General features: G+C 40.3%; 4 protein-coding genes across 11 annotated transcripts; all 4 read right to left on the bottom strand.

Moving 5' to 3' along the window:
- Positions 1-1,296: 1,296 nt before the first annotated feature.
- LOC103977399 (uncharacterized) lies at positions 1,297-7,333 on the bottom strand. Of its 5 annotated transcripts, none has more exons than XM_009392892.3 (9): positions 4,554-7,333; positions 4,268-4,452; positions 4,125-4,196; positions 3,860-4,012; positions 3,610-3,773; positions 3,333-3,480; positions 2,392-2,514; positions 2,177-2,264; positions 1,297-1,848 (listed from the first exon to the last, which is right to left on the bottom strand). In XM_009392892.3, exons 1-9 carry the CDS (start codon positions 7,237-7,239, stop codon positions 1,679-1,681), a joined length of 3,789 nt encoding a protein of 1,262 aa, XP_009391167.2. In that variant the 5' UTR covers positions 7,240-7,333; the 3' UTR covers positions 1,297-1,678. The 5 variants fall into 5 exon arrangements, 4 of the variants coding, with proteins under 4 accessions (XP_009391167.2, XP_064953930.1, XP_064953929.1 ...); XM_065097858.1 differs by having other exon boundaries at positions 4,340-4,452; XM_065097857.1 differs by having other exon boundaries at positions 4,268-4,449.
- A 2,018-nt stretch (positions 7,334-9,351) lies between these two features.
- LOC103977255 (uncharacterized) lies at positions 9,352-10,265 on the bottom strand. Its single transcript, XM_009392715.3, has one exon. It carries the CDS (start codon positions 10,203-10,205, stop codon positions 9,783-9,785), a length of 423 nt encoding a protein of 140 aa, XP_009390990.2. The 5' UTR covers positions 10,206-10,265; the 3' UTR covers positions 9,352-9,782.
- Positions 10,266-13,050: 2,785 nt separating this feature from the next.
- Positions 13,051-15,199, bottom strand: LOC103977256 (amino acid transporter AVT6E-like). Its single transcript, XM_009392716.3, has one exon. The coding sequence runs from the start codon at positions 14,980-14,982 to the stop codon at positions 13,573-13,575; it is 1,410 nt and encodes a 469-aa protein (XP_009390991.2). The 5' UTR covers positions 14,983-15,199; the 3' UTR covers positions 13,051-13,572.
- An 854-nt stretch (positions 15,200-16,053) lies between these two features.
- On the bottom strand, positions 16,054-20,821 carry LOC103977257 (protein PHOX1). 4 transcript variants are annotated; one of them, XR_010484883.1, is made up of 3 exons: positions 18,334-20,780; positions 17,508-17,750; positions 16,054-16,813 (listed from the first exon to the last, which is right to left on the bottom strand). XR_010484883.1 is itself a non-coding variant. In XM_065097855.1 (2 exons), the coding sequence occupies exons 1-2, from the start codon at positions 20,201-20,203 to the stop codon at positions 17,602-17,604; spliced, it is 2,019 nt and encodes a 672-aa protein (XP_064953927.1). In that variant the 5' UTR covers positions 20,204-20,821; the 3' UTR covers positions 16,054-17,601. The 4 variants fall into 4 exon arrangements, 1 of the variants encoding a protein (XP_064953927.1); XR_010484885.1 differs by having other exon boundaries at positions 16,054-16,483; XR_010484884.1 differs by having other exon boundaries at positions 16,054-16,435; positions 18,334-20,779.
- Between the last annotated feature and the right edge of the window lie 287 nt (positions 20,822-21,108).

Genomic DNA, 21,108 nt, shown 5'->3' with positions numbered 1-21,108 from the left:
AATATACTTGGAGACGACAAATAAGTAAAAAAGGAATCAATGAGCAAATTTTACTATGGAAAAACCCCAAAAACTTCAAAGTCTATGAGATGATGCTCGTTAAAACTCTAACAAGCATCCACCCAGTTCAAGTGGCATGAAACTTTTAAAAGATTGGTGCATAACAAGAAAGATTTTTTCTTTCGTTTGAAGGATTCGTAGGAACTAACAAGGATCAACACAACTCGACCGAACCCACACTAAAGTCAGAGCCATTAATGAGTTAAAGTATTATAATGGATCAAAATTTAATTATTCAACAAGAATGGTAGAGTACAGTTGGGAGTCAAGAGACATATTGCAATTGGAGCAAAAGATTAAATATTCAACAAAGGCAAAAAGATACAGCGTCTACAAAGGCTTCAACGAGGGCGTCAAAGAAATATGCGGGGGAGCATGTCATCGATAAAGCTATAAATAAGATGTTCAATGTAATGCTCATATATGTTCATGTCTTTTGATTTTGTTCATACTTTGCACAGTATGTAGAGGGCTTGCAGTAGGCTTAGCAACCCTATTTTGGTTGGCTTTTGTGGTTGTTTTAAGCTTAAATATAGATTATGTGCAATCAGACAAAACTACCCCGAAACAAACCATCCAAATTTTGTAATTTTCTAGCTCGATAAAGTAATGTGGAGTGTCAACTAGCACAACACCCAAAAACTACCTAGGTGGCACATGGTAGATGGGTTTTTCGGGTAATGTATAGGACTGATTCGCTATGTTATTCCGTAGTAGTGTCATGTGGATGCTTGTGGGGATTTTTTTATCGCGGTAGGCGATCTTGGACCCTTTGTTGTTCAGAGCTTATGAAATCTATCTAAGTAGATGTTAGTGCTTTATGAAATATAGATGCATCATCTATATTATGCAAATGCAAGCACAAAGTGTCTCCAACAAAGGAGACATTCTCTCCTCTCTCTCTCTCTCTCTATTTCTATCTATCTCGACATTAAAGTGTTGTGCTTTTCACGTGTGGAAGGTTGACACATGCAGTGATAGAAGATGCATCGTAAAAATTCTAACAAGGTAGATATGCTCTCTCTCTCTCTCTCTCTCTCTCGTGTAGTGGGTGTATGATGAGATTATCTTCAAACTCAAGTTCCAAAGGTCACACGGATCGATGCACATTACAATTCTTGACAAAAATATGATACTAAAATCTGGTACGAAACATTTAATGACGAGCAAGATTACCTGTCCATTCCGGTGTGATTCCGGAGGAGGCTACGATTCAGAACCAGCGGAATAGAACAATATACAAACAAAAAATGTGATACGTCTCAGTTCCGATATTAATGTGTTAACTACAGCCACTGCAATACTCTTTAATCTTTATATGAACATGCAAAAACAGCAGGCCAGAAGCTTATCTTCTCAAGGGATTTATAAGGCTTTTCCATTCACATGCCCAGCCAGTCGTGAGTAAAAAAGAATGAACAAATTGGAAAAGCAAGCATGCGTTGATCTTGTTGTGAAACACGAGAGAGGATTCTCTTCACAGGTCATATGGGTACTGCCTTCAGCAGAACCACGTTGCAAAGAGCTGTGCTGCACAAAAAAAAAAAGGTCACAAACATGTCAGTCAATGGCATCGATGAGTAGGAGCACCATATTTTGGTCGGATTGCTGCTGCAGCTCATCCTTTCTGAGGAAGTCCGGCTGCCATAGCCCGTAACCTGCTAGCGATATCTGTAAAGCTTGGTCTCTGCGAAGGTTCGGTGGACCAGCATTGCTCCATCAGTGATCCCCATTCGGTGTCACATGATTCAGGCACAGGAGGCCGCAGTGTGTCGTTCAGAATCCCACCTATTGAAATAAATAATGAATAGGCATGAAAGTTTTTATGCCAAAAGAAATACATATTACTGGTGCGTGCTGGTTTGCACACCATCAGTGAAAATTCTGCAATAGGAGAGGCACCGAGGCAGATAAGACCAACTCCCGGTGTGGTTCTCCCAGAGACAATTCTTGCTTGTTAAATCACAAGTTCCAGTCGTGCTCATCACATATGGAAAAAGAACATTACAACGCATATCTATGATAAAGAGGCTCAACGGAACCTCTCTTGGGTTATCATCGCATTGTCAGTCAAATCATGAATAATATATAATAACGATATGAAAAGAAAAGTCACCTATAATTGCTCCATAATGCATGTCTCCATATGGTTCCTCTCCGGTAATGAGCTCCCACATCACAATCCCAAAAGAAAATACATCGACCTAGCCATAAAGTCATCACATTAACAGTACATGGTTAAATCATTCACAGAGCTCCTGTAGCATGAAAAGTAACATATCAACTAGATATTAAGATATAAAATACAAAAATTATGAGATTAAGCATTACCTTCTCAGTGTACCTGTTATCTTTGCCAGAAAGAAGTTCTGGAGCCATCCACGGCAGGGTTCCTTGCATGCCGCCAGACATTAATGTCTCATATTTTACTTTTGAGAGACCAAGATCACCAACCTGCACGAGGTGCTTGGAGAAAAGGTATTTATAAATTTCTGGTGACACCCTGACTTTGACGTAGCAAAACCCGCAAATGATGTTACACCAGACAAGCAAGTATTTAAGCGCCTGCTTTGTGTTACAATTTCTTTTTGTTTTAATAAAGAAAACAAAAATTGATCAAGAGAAAGCATTACTAATACTTAATTCTGTTTTCTTATTTCTTAGAACTCAGAAGCATTTCTTTTTGTTACTGGTACTTTTTAAAGCAGGCAATTCTTTTACTTCCATATATTTCAGAACAAATTTGCAATCTTCATAATACTCTTTCTGACAGACCCTGGCAACACCTGTTATCATCCTATTCTCCTCTCCCTCCTGCATTTCTGCCTCTTTTCAGCATATCATCCAAGTTAAAATGTGAAGGCCAAACATGTGTTGTCTACTCTCTATAACAGTAGGCTTCGATGATTTCAGTCTTGTGAAAAATCAGTGCACAAGGGACACCCGAAACCAGGAAGAATAGATTCCATCAACTAAGGGTGGTCCTGACAAGACAATGACCAAATGCATGACATGGCACCCCCAATGCTGCCAGAACTTCAATCCTCGACATCATTTTTGATAAAATATTTGCTACATAAAAATGGCCAGTATTAGCTAGTTATAAGCAGTTAGTTCACTCAAGGAATTAGATCAGTAAAACACTAAAATAGTAATTTTAACACCTGAGGGTTGCTCTTTATCATAAAAACCTCCAGCATTGCTGATAATATTAAAATTCCAAACAGCATTCAAGAGAATTCTATGGTGTCAGTAGAAAGCATAAAGTTCACCTTGCATATTGGGCGCTGAGGATCCCTCAAGTTGACAAGCAAATTATCACTTTTCAGGTCAAAGTGTATAATATTTTTATTGTGCAGGTATTCCATGCCAAATGCCACATCCATCGCAATAAGAAGACATCTACGCCTATCGAGGATCCTGTTGAAAGATAGGAATGAGTTAAACTGTCCCAAAATACTAACACCATACAATTATGAAAAAAGTTGCATGCATTTTTCAATGGAAAAAGATAAACAGATAAACATGAAATTAAAAATGAACAAATACTTCTGATTTTTCTGTGAAGCACGCCGAAGGGAACCATTAACCATAAACTCTGTTACTGTTGCAATGGATCCTCCAGGGCCATCCAGAACAATACCATAGAATGCCACAACATTAGGGTGATGCAAACTGGCAAGTTTGCAAGCTTCGTTCCAAAAGTCAGCCCTCTGAGCTTATGCATAGACACATATGTAAGCATGGATTCTACAGGAAAAGGAAACATAGGAAGCAAATAATCTATGGAGACACATACTGCACGTTCCTGCTCTGATGGCTTCCCAGCAAAAACCCTGTCATTGATTCTTTTAATTGCAACATCTGAACCTCTCCATTTGCCATGATACACAGTCCCAAATGTTCCCGAGCCAAGTTCTTGCAACTCTTCCAGATCACTATTTTTTATTACCTGGATTAAACAGCAACCAACAATCTCAGCATTTACCAAGAGACTATGTCAACTTGACCTTACAATTGCACAAGTTTAACACATGAAGAACATACTGAACTTATCTTCTAACCTGAAGGTGTCCAATGTCATCTGTACTTGGAAAACCATTCTTTAAATTCTCTGACTGTTTGGTCTTGATGGCCTGTGTTACAATAATTTTTAGCATCTAATAAGAGTAGATGTAGAAAACATGAAAAAGGATGTGCCCATCACCTCACTCTGGTCATCATCTTTCTCTAAGGTATTCTCTATGGAGCCACTTTCTCTGTTAGAACTAGGACTGACCTCTTCTGTTTCATGAGAAATGAGAACAGGTACTGGTACTTCAGATGACTGCAGTGCTGCTGCTGATGCTTTCCCTTCAAAAGTCTGGATATCTTGCTTAATATGGACATCTTCTGAGTTTAACAGCCAAAGAGATGATGATTTTAAGAATGTGGTAATCAGTGATTTTAAATCAGCAATAAGACATTTCATACAGCAAAACAGGGGGCGAGACCTTTGAGTGGACACACGAGCTCTTTGGGCGAGTCCATTCTTGGAGACTCAGGTAAGTGGCTAGAAACACCTGCAGGAACGGTTACCTCAGAGCCCATGCTATTCACAGAATTCTTGTTGTACAATTCCTTCATAGCTATTGATTCTCTGTTGGAAACTTCACTAGGTATTGGAGGCAGAACAGTAAGGGTTTTCTGAGGATCTTTGCTGCTCGCAAGTGGGTCTAATGAAATGGCTCGCTGGATTTGGTTCATGTTACTAGCGTGGTGAATAGTGTAAATCTGAGCATTATCACTTTGAGGAATAGTTATGTCACAAAATACTTCAACTGGATGAAGGCTGGGAACCTCATCTTTCTGTTCACCAATAACGTTCTTCTTGATGGCATTCTTATTGCAAGTGGGATCTACACACTTGAACATCCCTCTTGGTCCAACACCTGCTTCAAGATGGTATGAATAGGGTCCATGTTTACACATCATATTTGGAATGTGGCTGGTGTTGGAAGGTTGAACACTTTGTTCATAAGCAACATCACTTATCACAGATAGCTGTTTATCAATTTGTGGACCAGCATTTCCTTCTGGAACAACTACAGAACTAATTAGGGGATCACCATGAGACAACTCATTTTCCTTATGCTGCGGTCCAGCATTCTGAGTGTTCACTACAACCAATGGTGGATTTTCAGGCTTTATATTCTTGGAGGTCCCAATATCAGGAATCACAACTGGTCTTGGCTGGTTGCTGAAACCCGGATCCCCAGGGGGAATTGTGCAAATTGCTCGATGTGTCCCATTGATAGGTCTAACATAGTCAAACAAGTATGCAGGCACAGTTCCATTGACTGATTGTCCAACTTCTCGATAATCTGAATTTCTAACTGAACTGGTGCTGGCAACAATGAAATTATGATCAACAGGATAGTTAGGTAACCCAATATGCTGAGGCAATTGGGTCTGCTGTTGCAAGTAATCCTCTCCATGAAACTGAGGAATGACGAGCATTCCATAAAGGCCACATGGCAGGGTCGATGAAGCCGGTGCAAGTGAAATGTTTGGATAATCAAGATTTTCCATGTTGAGACCCAAAGACAGTGGCACTTCTTGCTGCTCTTGCACTGACTCCACTTTTTGAGCTTTCTGAGGATTGGATACAGTTCCATGTGATGCTTGTGAGGTGCCTGGAAAACCCACAGAAACTGGTGGGACAAAAACCTTAGCATAATATGGATTGGCTGCATTCACAACAACTGGCCTCCCACTGTCCCATGGAATCCCAGGGATAGTCTCGCTGAACTCATATGTCTTAGATGGAGCTGTAGCTACCAAATTCTCGGCTTGAGTTTCCACCACACCGTCAACCAGCATTCCGACATCTATCATTTGCTGTCCTCGCATGCTTGTTAAATCCTCAGAATGGTGACTCTGCAATACCACATTCACCTCAGGAACAACATTTCTGAGACCATTACCCTGTTCCTTTATTAGAGTATCTGAATGGCCATGAGGTATGGCTTTTTGACACATATTACAATCCTCAAATCTTCTCGTAGGACCTTGAGACGATGAAGACACTTGGCGCAGCCCACTACGTTCCACATTTGGTGCAAGCAAGTACGGAGAAGGCAAAGGAGGAAGCTGAGACAAAGACTGAAGTTTCACATCACTAGGAAACTTGGCAGTCTTGTCAACATTAGAATTTTGCGAGTGTGGATTCACCTTTGTCTGAACCGAAGTCCCATTACCGACTTGGGACATTGGATCGGCAATGTGGGATGGCGGCATATATGCTGGTGCTGGCACACGAACCACATTAATTGGCAGAGGCAATCCCACCACTGGTAAATATTGGGGGTTTAAGATTTGAGCTTGTTGTGGATCAATGTAGGACTGTGGAACATATGATGCAACGGAAGGCAAGTCAGTTTGAGTTGAATTCAACACTCTGTTTTGATCTGGCACCAGAGGAGGCCATTCGGATTGAGTTGAACTCAATAATTCGGTTTGTTCACTAGAACTAGTAGTAGGCGGCAGCAGATCAAGAACATCTTGACCAGAAAAAACCAACTTCAACGTGTCTTGAGCAGATGCAGCAGTGGGAGACACATGAGCCGGTGATGTACCTTCATTGTTCACCTCGTCGGCGGCGGCGGCAGTCGTTCCATCCGAATTCTGCGTCGATGAGAAGCTCGTCGCGCTATCCTTTCTCCTGATGCTCGAATCTAATCCGTTTACAGCATCGAGATACCTAGTGCCAGTTTCCTGAAGGTCAATGTGGACCGCAAAGGAAGCGGCACCGGCACCCGTGACTTCAGAGGGTGAGAAGAGGAAGACTCGTAGCTTCGCAGAGGGGCTATCGGCGGCGAGCCTGTCGTACTCTTCCATCATGTTATCGAGGTCTTCGGTGGTGGAGACGGAGATGAGTGCGTCAAGGTCTTCATCGGGGAGCTGGTAGCGGAGGACAACCGGCCCGCCACAGGCCTCGGCCATCTTGCGGAGGATCTCCGGGAGGGGGGAGTCGCGGCGGACAGTTATGAGGCGGGTCTCCCCGCCGGCATAGCGGAGGGCACCGTCGCCGTGGCGGGGAAGGATATTGCCGCCGTAACTGCAAATGAGCTTGACCTTCCGGTGGTCGGCAACGTCGGAGGGGGGAAGGGGGCGGGGATCCTTGGGGTCGGAGGCCATGCGAAGGGATGGGAAGGGCAGGGTTTTGGGGTGGAATTGGATGAACTTAAAACCCTAAGAGCAGGAGGGAGTCGGCGAGCAGGGAATCCGGAAAACGGGTACGAGAAGTAACGGAATTGATCCGGTCGCTGTTATAATAATAATAATAATATAATATAGAATATAGAATAATGATAAATTTTAGGACGAATTAAAAAAACTCGAAATTTGAATAATTTATAGATAATATATTTTTTTTAATGATAACTCTATATCTGTCAAATCACTATTCTATACCCGTCAATCATCCTCCGGAGAGCTAACAATATAGTATTTTTGTGTTGAATATATAATCGAGTATAACTAAAGTTAAATTTTTATTAAAAAAATCAAACTTCTTCAAAGCATATTATTATAAGATATTTAGTATTTTTTTATTTTTTTAAAAAAATTAAAAATAATTAAAATTTTAAATATAATATTATGACCTATGGTAGTCTTACTATAGGTTTAGATGAGACCACCGCTAGCAATAGCATACTATCAAACTAGCAATAGCATCACTTGATGAGCGATAACATCATCACTCGTTAGAGAAATTTTTTTATCAAATATGTGATTGAGTGTAACTTGAATTAATTTTGATCAAACTAATCTAAAATTATTTGGAACTATGACATGTTTTCAATTTATGATGGATTAAGTATAATTTTATATAAAAATTAATATAATTTTTAATATATTTTGTGAATAAGTGTAACTTGAGTTACAAAATGAGTGTAACGATGGTTTTCTGAGTAATTTAGGATAATTATATATATATATATATATATTAATATATTTTTTTAAGATAACTTTAGTTATTTAGTTTTATTATAAATTTAAAATACTTTAATATATAATAATATATTTTTAATATATTCTGTGAACGAGTGTAATCGAGTATAACGACTACTTTATGTAAATTAAGAAGAGGGGAGGAAGAGAGAGCAGTGGAGTAGAATGAAAAAAAAAAAGAAAGAAGACGAGGACGAGAAGGGCAAGGAAAGGGTGAGAGCGGTGAACGAGGAAAAGAGAGAAAGAAGGTGGAGACCAACGAGGAGGAGGAAGCCAAGGAAGAGGGAGAAGAGATGGTGATGGAGGTGAAGGAAGCCATGGAGGATAGTGAGGTGGTGGAGACCAACGAGGAGGGGAGGAGGTGACAGAGTACGAGGATACGTGAGAAATTACAAATATAAACATGACTAAACAACGAACATAAACCGTGGATATATGAGAGATTATGATTTCTTTCTCATCCTCCATTGTCTCTAATCCATTAATCATAACTATGGGATAAAAATCAATCCTTTAAGATGACATCGCGATGATCAGTAGCTGATCCGCCGGAGGAGGAGGGGCTTGCTAGTTGATGAGGTTAATAGCTTACCAAAGCGATGATCAGTAGCTGATCCGAGAGGATGATCAGCCACACTGAGACTGAGACACGGCCCAGACTCCTACGGGCGGCAGCAGTGGGGAATTTTCCGATTTTTATGCTTACATTCGCAGCCCCGGAAGGCGGTGCTGCTGGGTCGACGACGACGATGACGAGGTCGGTGACAGCAGCTCCCGTGGTTTGGATTACCCACGCCAACGACGAAAGGTGCCTGCGGTCCAAGGGACAAGTTGAGGAAGGGGAGCGGGCGGGAAATAGGAGGAAGTTGCAGGGGCTTTCGCCCGTCTCTGTCCAGGGAGGAGATAATGAATGGTTGATTTTGGAGGCGATCGCAGGAAAGAAGCTGCCATCCCAGAACCGTCCAGGAAAACCTCTACGGTAGCTTCAATTCCTCCCCTTCCTGCACAGAGTTAGGGTTCTCTTCGGTCCCGTCTTTGCTTCCCGGGGATTTAGGGTACTTCGGATTTGAAAGAAAATTATTTATGTGTGTGGAGAAATTAAATATATATATATATATATATATATATAATTGTATTAGATATATACTGTCTTTAATTAATAAAATATAATTTTATTTTGTGGTTTGATTGGGTTCAATTAATTGGATTGAACCGGTTGATTTGGACAAGATGAAAATTAGAAAAACGTATTATCAATTTTTTCATTTTATCAAAACAAAAAAAAAAGACGCTACCTGAGAAAACATGAAAATTTTATGAAGCTTTGATAGAAAAATCGCCCAATTTCTAACATAAATAGGGAAATAAAGAACAATTCAACTCCAAAATCATTGCAGGACTCAAATTCTCATGTCACGGGACCCACATCTTTTGTGATGGCATAGTCGGGATGAGTCGCTCTCAGGAATTGCCATCAATCAGATGCCAACGCAGTGCAGTCCACACTCTTTCGTTTGCATGGGCCCCATCCTCGTCCTCATTACGAATCATTACACTAACCCATCAAATGAACGGGGAAGAAACCAACAGCAAGCCCCAAGGAAGCGTCCTTCTCCTTAACGAGGAGGAAGAAATGCTTTGAGATGGTAAAAAACATACGCATCGAACGGCAGAGAACGTCACACGTGTATGTACAAGAAAAGGATATGGATCGATCGAGACGGTACTTAGCACGCGATCCCGACGGCCGGCCGCAGCGGCGGGGGAGGCGGGGAGGGCGGAAGGCGGGAGGAGAAGCCGCGGTACCTGGGAGGCTGATCGGCCGCGGCGGGGTCGTCGCCGTCGTCGTCGGTGGGTCCCTCGTCAAAGTTGAGGGAGTAGCTGAGTGCGTCGTAGTGGAAGTCGCCGGTGTGGGGGCGGCCGCGGTGCCTCCCGATCCTCGCCACCAGGCCGCGACACCTGCCGCCGATCTCCGGCAGGTCCTGCGCCTTGGATCGGAGCCAGACCGTGGAGGACCGGATCAGCGACGCCGGCTGCTCTTCGCGGGCGGCGGCGCCGCGGAAGCAGCAGGAGAAGCAGATCGAGGACCGGAGGCGCTGCTTCAGCGAGGACGGGGAGGATGGCGGCGAGGAATCCGCGTCGAATCCCATCGAAGAAGAAGCAATCGAGCAAGCGCAGAAAGAGAGAGAGAGAGAGGAGGGGGGGGGGGGGGGGGGGGGGAGGAGTGAGAGTGAAGTGAGTGAGGTGGAGGGGGATGTCTGCTCGTATATAGTGGGGGCGAAAAGACGGATAAGGACAACATGGGATAACGGATCGGAAGGAAAGCAGGGGTCCGAAGAGACGGCGTCACGGAATCCATTCAGGGTGTTTTGGGTATTTCAAGGATCGTAATACAGTAACTCCCGTGAGATGAGCTGACGCTTTGAAGGCCGGAAAGCGGATAAGATTGGCACGACCGCCCCTTGTTTTGTTTTGTCCGTTCTTTAGCTGTTTTAAATCATTTTTTAGGCAATTTTCTTTCAACCATCACAGAAAAATATCTGTTATAATGTTTTGATCACTATAACACAAATATTATCAAGCTTACTTAAAAGAATATAAATAAATCAGATAAATTAAAAAAAAAACTTGAGACCATTTGATACATCACAGATAAAAAATAATTAACGAAATTTTTTTGGAGAGATATTTTAGATATTTTTTAATTAGAGATATTTTTGAATAAAAAATAAAAAAAAGGATATCGATTGAAAAACATCCAAAATATATGTATTTTACAGGAAAATCATCCTTTTTCTTTTACTTTTTAAATGCTTTCTTTTCTTTCTATTCAATTTCATAGTAAATAAACGAGCTTAAAATATTATAATTAGTATTTAAATTTATCTATATAAGATTATAAATAAAATAATAAAATTTTAACCATACGAAAGAAAATAAAATGAGGAATAATCAATGAAGATATATGTACGAGAGATCGAAATACCTAAAAATAATTAACTAAAAATATAAATAAAATCTAGAAAATTTTAATTTAATAAAAGATAAAAGATTCATATAATCGATACCAAATAATCAAAATATTATGATTTTTTGTTGAATAAATTTTCACTCATTTATTTCTTTAAAGATTTTTAGGTACGTACATCCCGCAAAGTTTGGGAATAATACAGAACATGTTCCTAGATTCTCGGCATATTAACTCAAATCGATAATCGCTAACCATTATTATCAATCAACTAACTTAAAATAAAAATATTAGAATTTGAATATCTCTGTTTTAACCATCCAGTGATAATAAATTAAATGGGATTAATTAATTAACTTAAGAAAGATTAATATAAAATCCATTATACTTTTACAATGTCAAACATTCATCTTGTTCAATGAAGTAAAAAGGGCAGCCTAGACAAATGTAAATAATGCAGAACTAGGATAATCAAGACACAAGAATAATAGTACTATCAAAGCGAAGTTTGTAAGGAACAACCAGCACTCACAGACAAATTGCTACAGAACATTCTTACAACTTGGACCAGAACAACCAGCACTCACAGACAAATTGCTACAGAACACTCTTACAACTTGGACCACACATGGCCTTATTGAACATGGTTTGGCAATACAATACAATACAATACAATACAATACAATACAATACCTGACAAAGTTCACATGCATCACGTGATAATGTTTCTGATTCGATGAATTCGATTGTGATTTTGACTAACTGGTACCTTAATTTGATTATCATTACAAAGTTCTAACTATTTAGCATGGACTACATAAAATTTTTTATTATCATTATATATTTAATTAAATTTATAATACTTAAATTTTTATTTATAATTTCTATTAAGATCTTTTTAGATCTGGATATCTCTTAAGCATATGCTCATATCATCTTAAATGATTTTATTTCATAATTTTTTTTTATAGTATCTTCTATCGAAGAGATACCTAATTATTCACAGATAAATTTTTTTTTTTTTATCTTTCTTAGTAACTCTACATATCTATCTCAACATTATTATCTCGATAATCTAGATTTTTTATATATATTATTTTTTAATTACTTAATACTCATATCCATAAAACATTGTTGGTCTCACAATTATCTTATAAATTTTTTTTTGATCTCAAAGATATCTCTTAAGCACATGTTCATATCATCATAAATGATTTTCTTTTATAGTATCTTCTATCGAAAAGGTACCTAGTTATCATCTTTGAATGTTATCTATCATTTATATTGCCAAATGCAAAAAAGCACCAAAAGATCAATCATGGACAAATCCTCGAACTATGAGCTTTGCCACTGCTTTCAAGATGCCATCGCTGGTTGGTAAGCAAAGAAATCAAGCAGCGAGAAACAATTTAGAATGGTTGGATGACAGACATAATGTCATATCCTAAAGGCTTGAAGATATGTGGATAAAGTTCTAAATTAAGATGTCATGATTGTTGCACAGATGGGGATATTAGAATAGTGCATACCATATCATTTGACCTAGAATGCCTTTTGTTTAGTTAAATATTACATACAAGCAACTAGGAAAATAAGAGATTGCAATGAGGATACAAAAGGTAATGAGATTATAGTAATATCACCTATGGATTATCCCTACTGGTAGCTTCGTCTCTATCATATACCATAATGCTTGAATTTGATATAAACATATAACAAAACAACATAAAATTATATTACCATCCAATTTAGTTACTTCTATCAAAGAAGTTACCCGACTAAATGCCCCACATAAATCCTAGTCAAGTTCCATCTGTGATCTTTCCTGCAACAGTTTTTCAGTAACTAAAGACAAACTACAAGCGATATGCATAAAGAAATATGATGGCTAAACTAAACATTCGTGTTCACAAAGAGTTAAAAGTTAAAATTTAAGCATGATCTTGCGGAGCAGTAACAACACGGTATGGAGTAAACTCTAGTAAACACTATGACAAGCGGATACTCAGAAATTAACACAGCTGGGATAAAGAAAGGAATGCAATCGCATATTTATTCCTGAATGCAAATAAAGTTACATAAGTGTGGACTTACAGTGAGGATCGAGGTAATACAAGAATTTAATGCTCGGACAATGTAAAAGTATGGTCACTGTGTCAGTAGATACACCAATTTGCATCTCGAAAGCATACCTCTGTCTATCAATTCCAACGTTCAACAATTTTCATAGAATGGTCGAAACTGAGAACAGGAGTAGCAAGGATGTCTCAGATCTGAGTAAGTACTTCTAAAAGCTCTCAAGGCATTAATCTGGCACTACATATCTCAACCGAAGTATGCTATAAACAAAACTAGAACTCATTATGTTCCTGCTTGGCAAGCCAGTATGTGGCAGAAGGCCCAGAACAACCAAGATTTTCTGCCGCAAAGGTCAATTTTCTTGTCTCAATCTTCATCAACCATATAAATCGGTCATCATCATGGCATGACCAAAAAAATTTGCATAACTTCAACTTCACATACCTAATTGGAAACTAACGCAATATAAATCACTCAGACCTATTTTTAAGAGTAAAGATATTCCCAACAACTCCCAAAATACTAGCAACCACTGCCAATACTAACATCAGCCATGACATGTACCTCTCTCTAAGATTTAAAACCTTTTCTTTCTTATCCAATCTCAATGCAATAAGAGCTGGAAATATAAACCCCAGCGACATGCCAGTTGTAGCACCAGTAAACTTGAAAGCCACCCAGATGTTTGGTATCATAGTAGAACCAAGATAAATAATAGCAAGTAGCACAGCCGTCAAAGTCAACATCCTTTTCCTACTTCCAGGAGCTGATTCTGCAAACACTAGCGAATCTACCGTCTGCCTGAGCGAAAAATGAATGACAGGGAAAACAAGAATCAGATGAAGAATATATCCAATCCTCACCACATAATTCAGGATCAAACTGAACCGAATTCCGAGATCCTTATCAAAATTTGTCAGCACATCCGACTCGGTGTCATCCCCAAACAACAGGTATCCTGATATAGCAGTTGAGGCATAGATGGCCACACACAACACTGTGGTGATCCTACTGACAAGGTACATCTTCTTTGGCGTTCTCCCCTCGAGCTCATTGTAGATGGGCTGAACATTGAAATGGCAAACATAGGCATTAGTCATTATCGGAACGACCACCAGCAGATCCAAGAAGGCAGCTTTCGATCCAAAATCAGGCCCCAATCTTGGCGTCCCTATCCTGCCTTCAACAAGCTTAACCAACGCAATGATGGACGACACGATCACGAAGACAACGGCAAGAGCCACGGAAGCAGCTGAAGTGAGGCTAAGCGAATCGATCTTTTCCAGAGAACAAAGAGGGGCCAAAAAGATGACCAATACCACAAGGATCACCAATTTCCTGTGATCCCACTCGCCGCCACTCCCGAGCAATTGATCGAAGACGCCGACGTGCTTCGAGGATCCTGACATCACATCCCCGATGATTATCAAGTAGACGACGAGGACACCGGCGTTGTTGATGATGACGCAGATCTCGGAGACGATCTTGAAGGGGCGGCCGAGGGCGGTCTGGACGACGTCCCCGTAGGAGGACGACTTGCAGAGGACGGAGAACCGGACGAGGAGCTCGATGCTGATCTCGGACAGGATTCCCATGAGGACGATGGAGACGAAACCGACGAGGAGGCCGAGGACCTTCAGGGTGGCGGGAAGGGCCATGATCCCGGCGCCGATGATCGAGGTGGCGAGGTTGAAGACGGCCCCGGGCACGCCGGATCCCGCGGCGGCAGGGCCGTACCCGGCACCGGCGGCGTCGAGGATGAGGGGTAGCTCAACGCCGAATTCTTCCTGCTTCTTGGGAGGGTCTTGAGGTAGGGTTGGGGAGTTGGCTTGGAGCTCGATGGAGGAAGATACAGGGAGGGCAGTGTAGGTGCTGTTCATCCTTGGGGAGGAATTTGAGATTGTGATATACAAGAAGAAGATGATGAGGGTTGGGATCGGGGAGGGGAGGGGATGCGAAGGAGGGAGAGAGACGAGCCGAATACCGAAAAGATCGGAGCCGTTCTTTGCCTTGTAATCTGGCGACGGAGATGTCGTCGTGGATTGGGGTAAATTGCTTGCAGATCCAACGAGGGAGAAGAAAGAGACAGAAAGGGTGGATGACCCGGTCAACGCTGACAAACCCTGGGAAAGGCTGTTCTTCTAAACCGAACCGGTAAATGAACCGGGTCGAACCGGCCTGATTTTGAATAATTCGGTTAATAATGACAGTTTTGGGGGGAAAGGAGTGTATAATTAGATAAAGAATTTACATCTGCTTTAATTATTTTTTTTTTCCTAAAAAAATCGGCTTCAATCATCCCTTAGAAGCAAATGGCTAAATGATTTAGAGGCAAGGAAAAATATCAAATTTATGATAAGACAGGTAGAATATACAACCAAGGTAAATTACAAATGTGATGCATATCCCCAAAAAATAACATGTTGTTCCACTACCTACATAGGATGAGCAAATCAGTGCTGATAGTAAGTGCACAAAGTCTTTGATCCAAACAACTTGAACCTGAAATTTTTGTGATCTTTCACATCATTCAGATGCATTAACTTCTTCTGTATGGAAGAATTAAGGGTAGTTTTGAACTAACGAAACTACTTTATATTGCTGACTTTGTTCATGTATATAACATAACGACCAATTAGATGACAAGATATATTAGGGATTTTGGATTTGGGATTTTTTTTTGTTGTGTGTTTGGGTTTTGGTGATAGAGAGTGATGCCTACACCTCTTTGTAATTTCAATTTTGAATTAATCAAGTTTTGACGATTCAAAAGAAGAAAAAAAATATCTGAACACATTTTTTTCTTGTCATTTCTAAATCTGCTTTAAGTTAATTCACCTAAGAAGAATCACCGACAGATGGGAAAAGTTCATAACCTTCCTTCCAAAAGCACTTCATGTAGTAAGATTACAGCACTTGCAGCATCAGCAAGAACAAGAACAATGACACTATTAAAAGAAGCCTTGAAATCCATGATACCCAGCAAGAGAGGAAATAAAAAGACAATAATTACAAGAGTAATTTGATCTGTTTCAAACTTCTGATAATAATATAACTTGTCTGTTTAATACATACACAAAAGCATTATGGAAACAAACAAAACAAATCATCTTGTATATGAGAAACAATGAGCACTGCCGTATATTATGTTTTCTCTCTCAAAAAAATAACAAAAAGCTTCTGTGACCAATACTAAGAGGGCACGATGACGGAAATGTCAGACTGCACGACCACCATTTATCAAATTGTCGTATGCATGACTAGGCTCCCGAGAGCCCAGCACATGGAAGGAAAAAGAATTCTGCTATATGATTGTAGAAAACAAACTCTTCTCTGCAAGAAGTAAACAATCAAATATTACAGTGCATCAAGCAAGATAACCTGAAAGGGCAGCAACCAAGTTTGTTAGAGGGGAGAGGCACTCTTAAAGCAACATAAACATTCGTTGTTCATGCAAAGCTATGGATACAATATCATGGTTTCTAGAAATAAAGATCGATACATAAATAGAGAGAATAGGCAACCCAAGTTGGTGATCATGCAAAGCTATGAATACAATATCATGGTTTCTAGAAATAAAGATAGAAACATAAATAGAGAGACTAGGCAACCCAAGTTGGTGCTGAAGCATCAGTAATCAAATACATATGCAGATATCATAGTGGTAGATTACTGGCAAGGCTGGCGTGTACCGATGTCCCATTCATCAGTCTGCAAGCATATCAGTGCATATTATAGCGTGATGCAACAATACAGACCATTTGTTTTAAAATTCATCTTTATTATATAAGCATGTAGAATTTTTTTTTCCACACTACCTATTGTGGTAAGATTTTCCAATTTTTCCAATTTTCCAACAAGCAAATTGGATGTGAGCATGAACAAAGCAACCACACAAAAAAAGGCATTTATATGAAAGCAAAGATTTAAAAAAACAAGATCCTAGTAATGCATGTTCCTTCAATTCCTCGGATCTGATTCTATATGAGCTCAGTTGTTACATCAATGTAGGTATATGTGTTGAATATATATATATCGTCTACCTTTGCACATGAACTGCACAGTGTATACGTTTTGGACATCTGGATATGAATAAATGTAAAAGAAAAATAGCACTAACAATAAGAGGAAATTCTATAAACTAGTGGCCGATATTGCAAACTAGACAGGAACCAAAATGTAGCAACCCCAGAGACAACAACGATAAGATAGTTTATAAGAAATTCAACAATAAAATGCAAAATCTAGTGAAGCAGATAAAATGAACAATATACGAAGAACATGTCCTATAATAAGTATGTAAAAGAATGTGTATAAGGTGTATAGCTAACTTATGCTAACAACACCTTAGCAAAGAATGTAATTCTAGAGATGAAAAATTAACTGAATTAGAGTGGGAGGCTACCTATGTGCAAAGCAGAAAATAGGCAGGAATACAAGTTATACTGTTCTCAACAATGGCCATTGAATCTGAATTGATGCAGAAAGTCATTTATAAATCATGCATGCTCCAACATATGGTGCAGCTTCGGAGCTCGTCGACGTAATAAAGGCTCAAGTCTGAAAGATGAAACACCATTTATCCACCTTCTTGCATCATGCATCTCATCCCATGCCTGAACAATCTCATCGATCTTGAAACCAAATCCTGCAATTAAAAGTTGATCACAGAATTGTTTATACACCTACCGGAGTCTAGAAAGATGCTCAAAGTATAATGGAATATACTATACTATTGAGGTACATATATAAAAATATTAACAGATAAGATGGATGCCATGAAATTATTGGATCGCTTATGAAGTTGTTATTAAGGCCTTCACATACTTGGATATCACATAACATTTAGACGGATATTATTGCCTAAAATCACATAAACCCAGCAATCTTATGGAAATATGCTCAATCAGCAGTGATACAAAGAATATTATGTCACATCATAGCACAATCAAACATTTGCCTGTGCTTAATCAAGGTTTCTAATAACATTCAGCAGTGGATAAGATCTTTTGATACCCAACAGTATTAAGCAGGAGACATTACATAAGGTTGAATTAATTCACACAAGGAGTACTATCAATGTCTGAAGTACAGAATATAAAAGAATTGAAAAAAATAACATATTGAAAATCAGTAGTATCACAATATTAAGTGCAAAGAAATTCTAGCCATAACCAACCAGATGAAGTCACTGTGGTCTCGGACACAGCCACAATATCAAATATTTTTACCTTCTTGGGCAGTTTCATTGGCACAATGGCTTTTTATCATAACAGCAACGTCAGTTGGAGAAGCTCCTGCCAGATTAAATTTTTCCACTGCTGCCATCAGGCACTCTTCCCACATTGGAATGCCTAATTTGAATTCCACAACAGACCGCTCATAAAGCATGGTTCCCCATAGTAAATTTATCTGAGCTCTCATGTTGTAAGCCTGTTCTGCGGCTTCATCATTCGAAAGCTCTATGAAGTAGTCTTCCAAGCCCATCTTTTGCAATAAGATTCTTTCCTCATTGGCTTTAGTAAGTTCCTTCAATCGCTGCTCTTCTATCTCCTCCCACATCTCTGTTCCCTTTTCAATGTTATCCTCAGCATGGTTGAATAGCTCTAGGACTTCTGATGAAGGCCACTTCTCCAGATCTGCCTTGCTTCCAATTGCATAACACCATGAAAGCTTTGCTTGCTCAAAATGTTGCAGTCCAAGTGCAAGAAGAGCTTCACAGAAGTCAGACTTAATTTTCAAAGCTTCATCATAACGCTGTCCTGCTTTGATGTACTCGCCCTGAGCCCAGTCATATGAAGCTTTGACTTGTGCCAGCATTGATTCCTTTGAAGCATTTTCTGACAAGAACAACCTCTTCCTAGCTCGAGACATATGAACATTTCCCCAGTTAAACAAGGCCAGAGCTGCCATTTCCTGAAATTTCTCCTCAGCAAGTTCAAAAATTTCTTGCGCCTCTTCACTCGTGACAGTCTCTTCCATTGCCCCTGAATATAGTTTCATTCCTAACTCATGAAGATTCAGATACGCATCAGAATTGAAACCAACATGGTTCTTGAATAGCTGAGCGAATTGCACAATCCAGTCATCAACACAGACTGAAGAAACCTTGATGTCATCACATTTGATGCTCCGATTTCTAGAGATGCTTCTGTCCAGCTTCCTCGAAGATTCTTTCTTTGCCTCTACAAGTAAAGGATCATGCTCAGGATCAACTTCTATTATATGAAGTCTGACCGACCCCTGTGGTTCCGAAGATTCTTCCGCCCACCTCAACTCGTCAGATGTAGTTATTGTCACCAAGTCACCCTCTTTATCCTTATATTTGATAAGGACAGCCTTCAAGCTCGGAAATTTGTTAACGACAATCTCTCTCAACTGCAACATTGTACAATTAGCTGGTATCTGAGCACATCTTATGTCTTCCCCGAAAACTAACTTGATGCTCTTCATAGGTTCTTCTTTAACTTTAGCATGTTTCTCCTCCACAACTACTACTTTCTCCTCTGATTTATGGCACTTCTTCTTTTTTGGCTTCTCTTTCACCGTCAGAGGTTCCGGGAGCGGAAAAAGTGTCTTATCATCCAATGTGATGCCCTTTCTCTCCATCTCCTCCTTCACTCGTTTAGAAATCTCCGTTGCCGTGAGATTGTTTGGCTCCAAACTCAAAACTAGATCAATGTCTTTACAGGCCAATTCCAACCTGTTCAATGCTTCAAAACACTTGGCCCTCTTCAGGAGAGCTTTGCCGTACTTGGGTGAGACCTCGAGGGCGAGATTACATTCGCTGATTGCTTGGTGGTACTCCTCAGGGCTCATCTGCATATAACAAGCCGCCATGTTGCTGTGGAGGTACGCAACATCAATGTGGTTCTTTGGAAGCAGTTTGATGGCTTTCTCATATTTCATTAGCGCTCTGTCGTACTCCCGCTTTTGGAACAACTTGTTGCCCTCCTCTTTCATATCACGAGCCATGTCCATGAAGATTGTGGTGTCCTCATCGAAGACCTTCGAGCTATAATCACAGGATTTGCAGTGCTTCAAGGTTGCATCATTCAGTTTACCCCCCGAACTCTTCTTCTTAGCCGGTGGCTTGCCCATTTCTATTTCACAAGAATAACCAATTCCTAAATCTTTTTCCAATCAGTTATTTTCTTTTGATTGCTATTGTTTTAAGAAAACGTATATCACCAATAGGGAAAAAAAAAATACAGATTAAAATGTTCGACGACGCGCCAAGGCAGCGAATGGGATCCTATTGAAACGAACGGTTTTCATCAATCACCCAAAGAACGAGGTAAAAGACCTATAGCCCCAGGATAAAAGTCAAATCTCTCTGTCTAACCCACCAGAACCATCAGAAAGATCCTCTCAACTCAAATCTTGCATCCAAAGATCCAATCTTTCCCACGAGAATCAACGAAAGGGACAGCAAATCATTCGGAGAAGAGAGCGAGAAACTTATCTGAACCACGGCTGTTCCTTGGTTCACCCAATCAAGCTTACCCAATAAGAAATCTCGTCTCCCGCCTCCGTAGCTCAAGAAAAGTCGGAACCCTTCAGCCCGGAGGAGGTTCGTATCTTCCTCTTCCTCGAAGGAAAGGGTATCAAAATGCCCTCCAAATATGGCAGAATCCAACGTCCCAGGGCTCGAGCGCTCTCGACCTTTCGCTCATCCGACAACAGCACCTACGCGTCAAGATCCGAGTTGTCGATATCCCCTCGCCATCGCACAAATCCGAACCGTTCCTTCCACTTGGACTTCATCTACCGGATGACGCCGGGAGACCAAAGCAAACAGAGAAACCCACGAAAAATCGAAATTAATGAATAAATTTGCAGCACCAAATCGGAGGCGGAGGGGCCCAAATAGGCGATGACGCGACTTGGTGAGTTGCGTCGTCTTCCGAGTAGCAAACCACCCACATGGGGCCCGCCTCAAGGCCCACAGGAACTCGTCTGGAAATCGACAAGGTAGGACGAGTATGAGTTCCTTTTTCCATTCT

Source organism: Musa acuminata, chromosome BXJ2-3 (assembly GCF_036884655.1).
Source record: "Musa acuminata AAA Group cultivar baxijiao chromosome BXJ2-3, Cavendish_Baxijiao_AAA, whole genome shotgun sequence".
NCBI classification, from domain to species: Eukaryota; Viridiplantae; Streptophyta; class Magnoliopsida; order Zingiberales; family Musaceae; genus Musa; species Musa acuminata.
Note: the sequence above shows the minus strand (reverse complement) of the source record. Positions and strands in the feature narration are given on the sequence as shown.

Excerpts from the sequence above, each read along its gene's own strand:
- LOC103977257 (XM_065097855.1), bottom strand. The coding sequence starts at position 20,203 with ATGGGCAAGCCACCGGCTAAGAAGAAGAGTTCGGGGGGTAAACTGAAT. Across the intron at positions 17,751-18,333 it reads CAATGAAACTGCCCAAGAAG|GATTTGGTTTCAAGATCGAT; the intron begins GTAAAAATATTT and ends TTTTAATTGCAG.
- LOC103977256 (XM_009392716.3), bottom strand. The coding sequence starts at position 14,982 with ATGAACAGCACCTACACTGCCCTCCCTGTATCTTCCTCCATCGAGCTC.
- LOC103977255 (XM_009392715.3), bottom strand. The coding sequence starts at position 10,205 with ATGGGATTCGACGCGGATTCCTCGCCGCCATCCTCCCCGTCCTCGCTG.
- LOC103977399 (XM_009392892.3), bottom strand. The coding sequence starts at position 7,239 with ATGGCCTCCGACCCCAAGGATCCCCGCCCCCTTCCCCCCTCCGACGTT. Across the intron at positions 4,453-4,553 it reads GCTCGTGTGTCCACTCAAAG|AAGATGTCCATATTAAGCAA; the intron begins GTCTCGCCCCCT and ends TGTTAAACTCAG. Across the intron at positions 4,013-4,124 it reads ATGACATTGGACACCTTCAG|GTAATAAAAAATAGTGATCT; the intron begins GTTAGAAGATAA and ends TGTTTAATCCAG.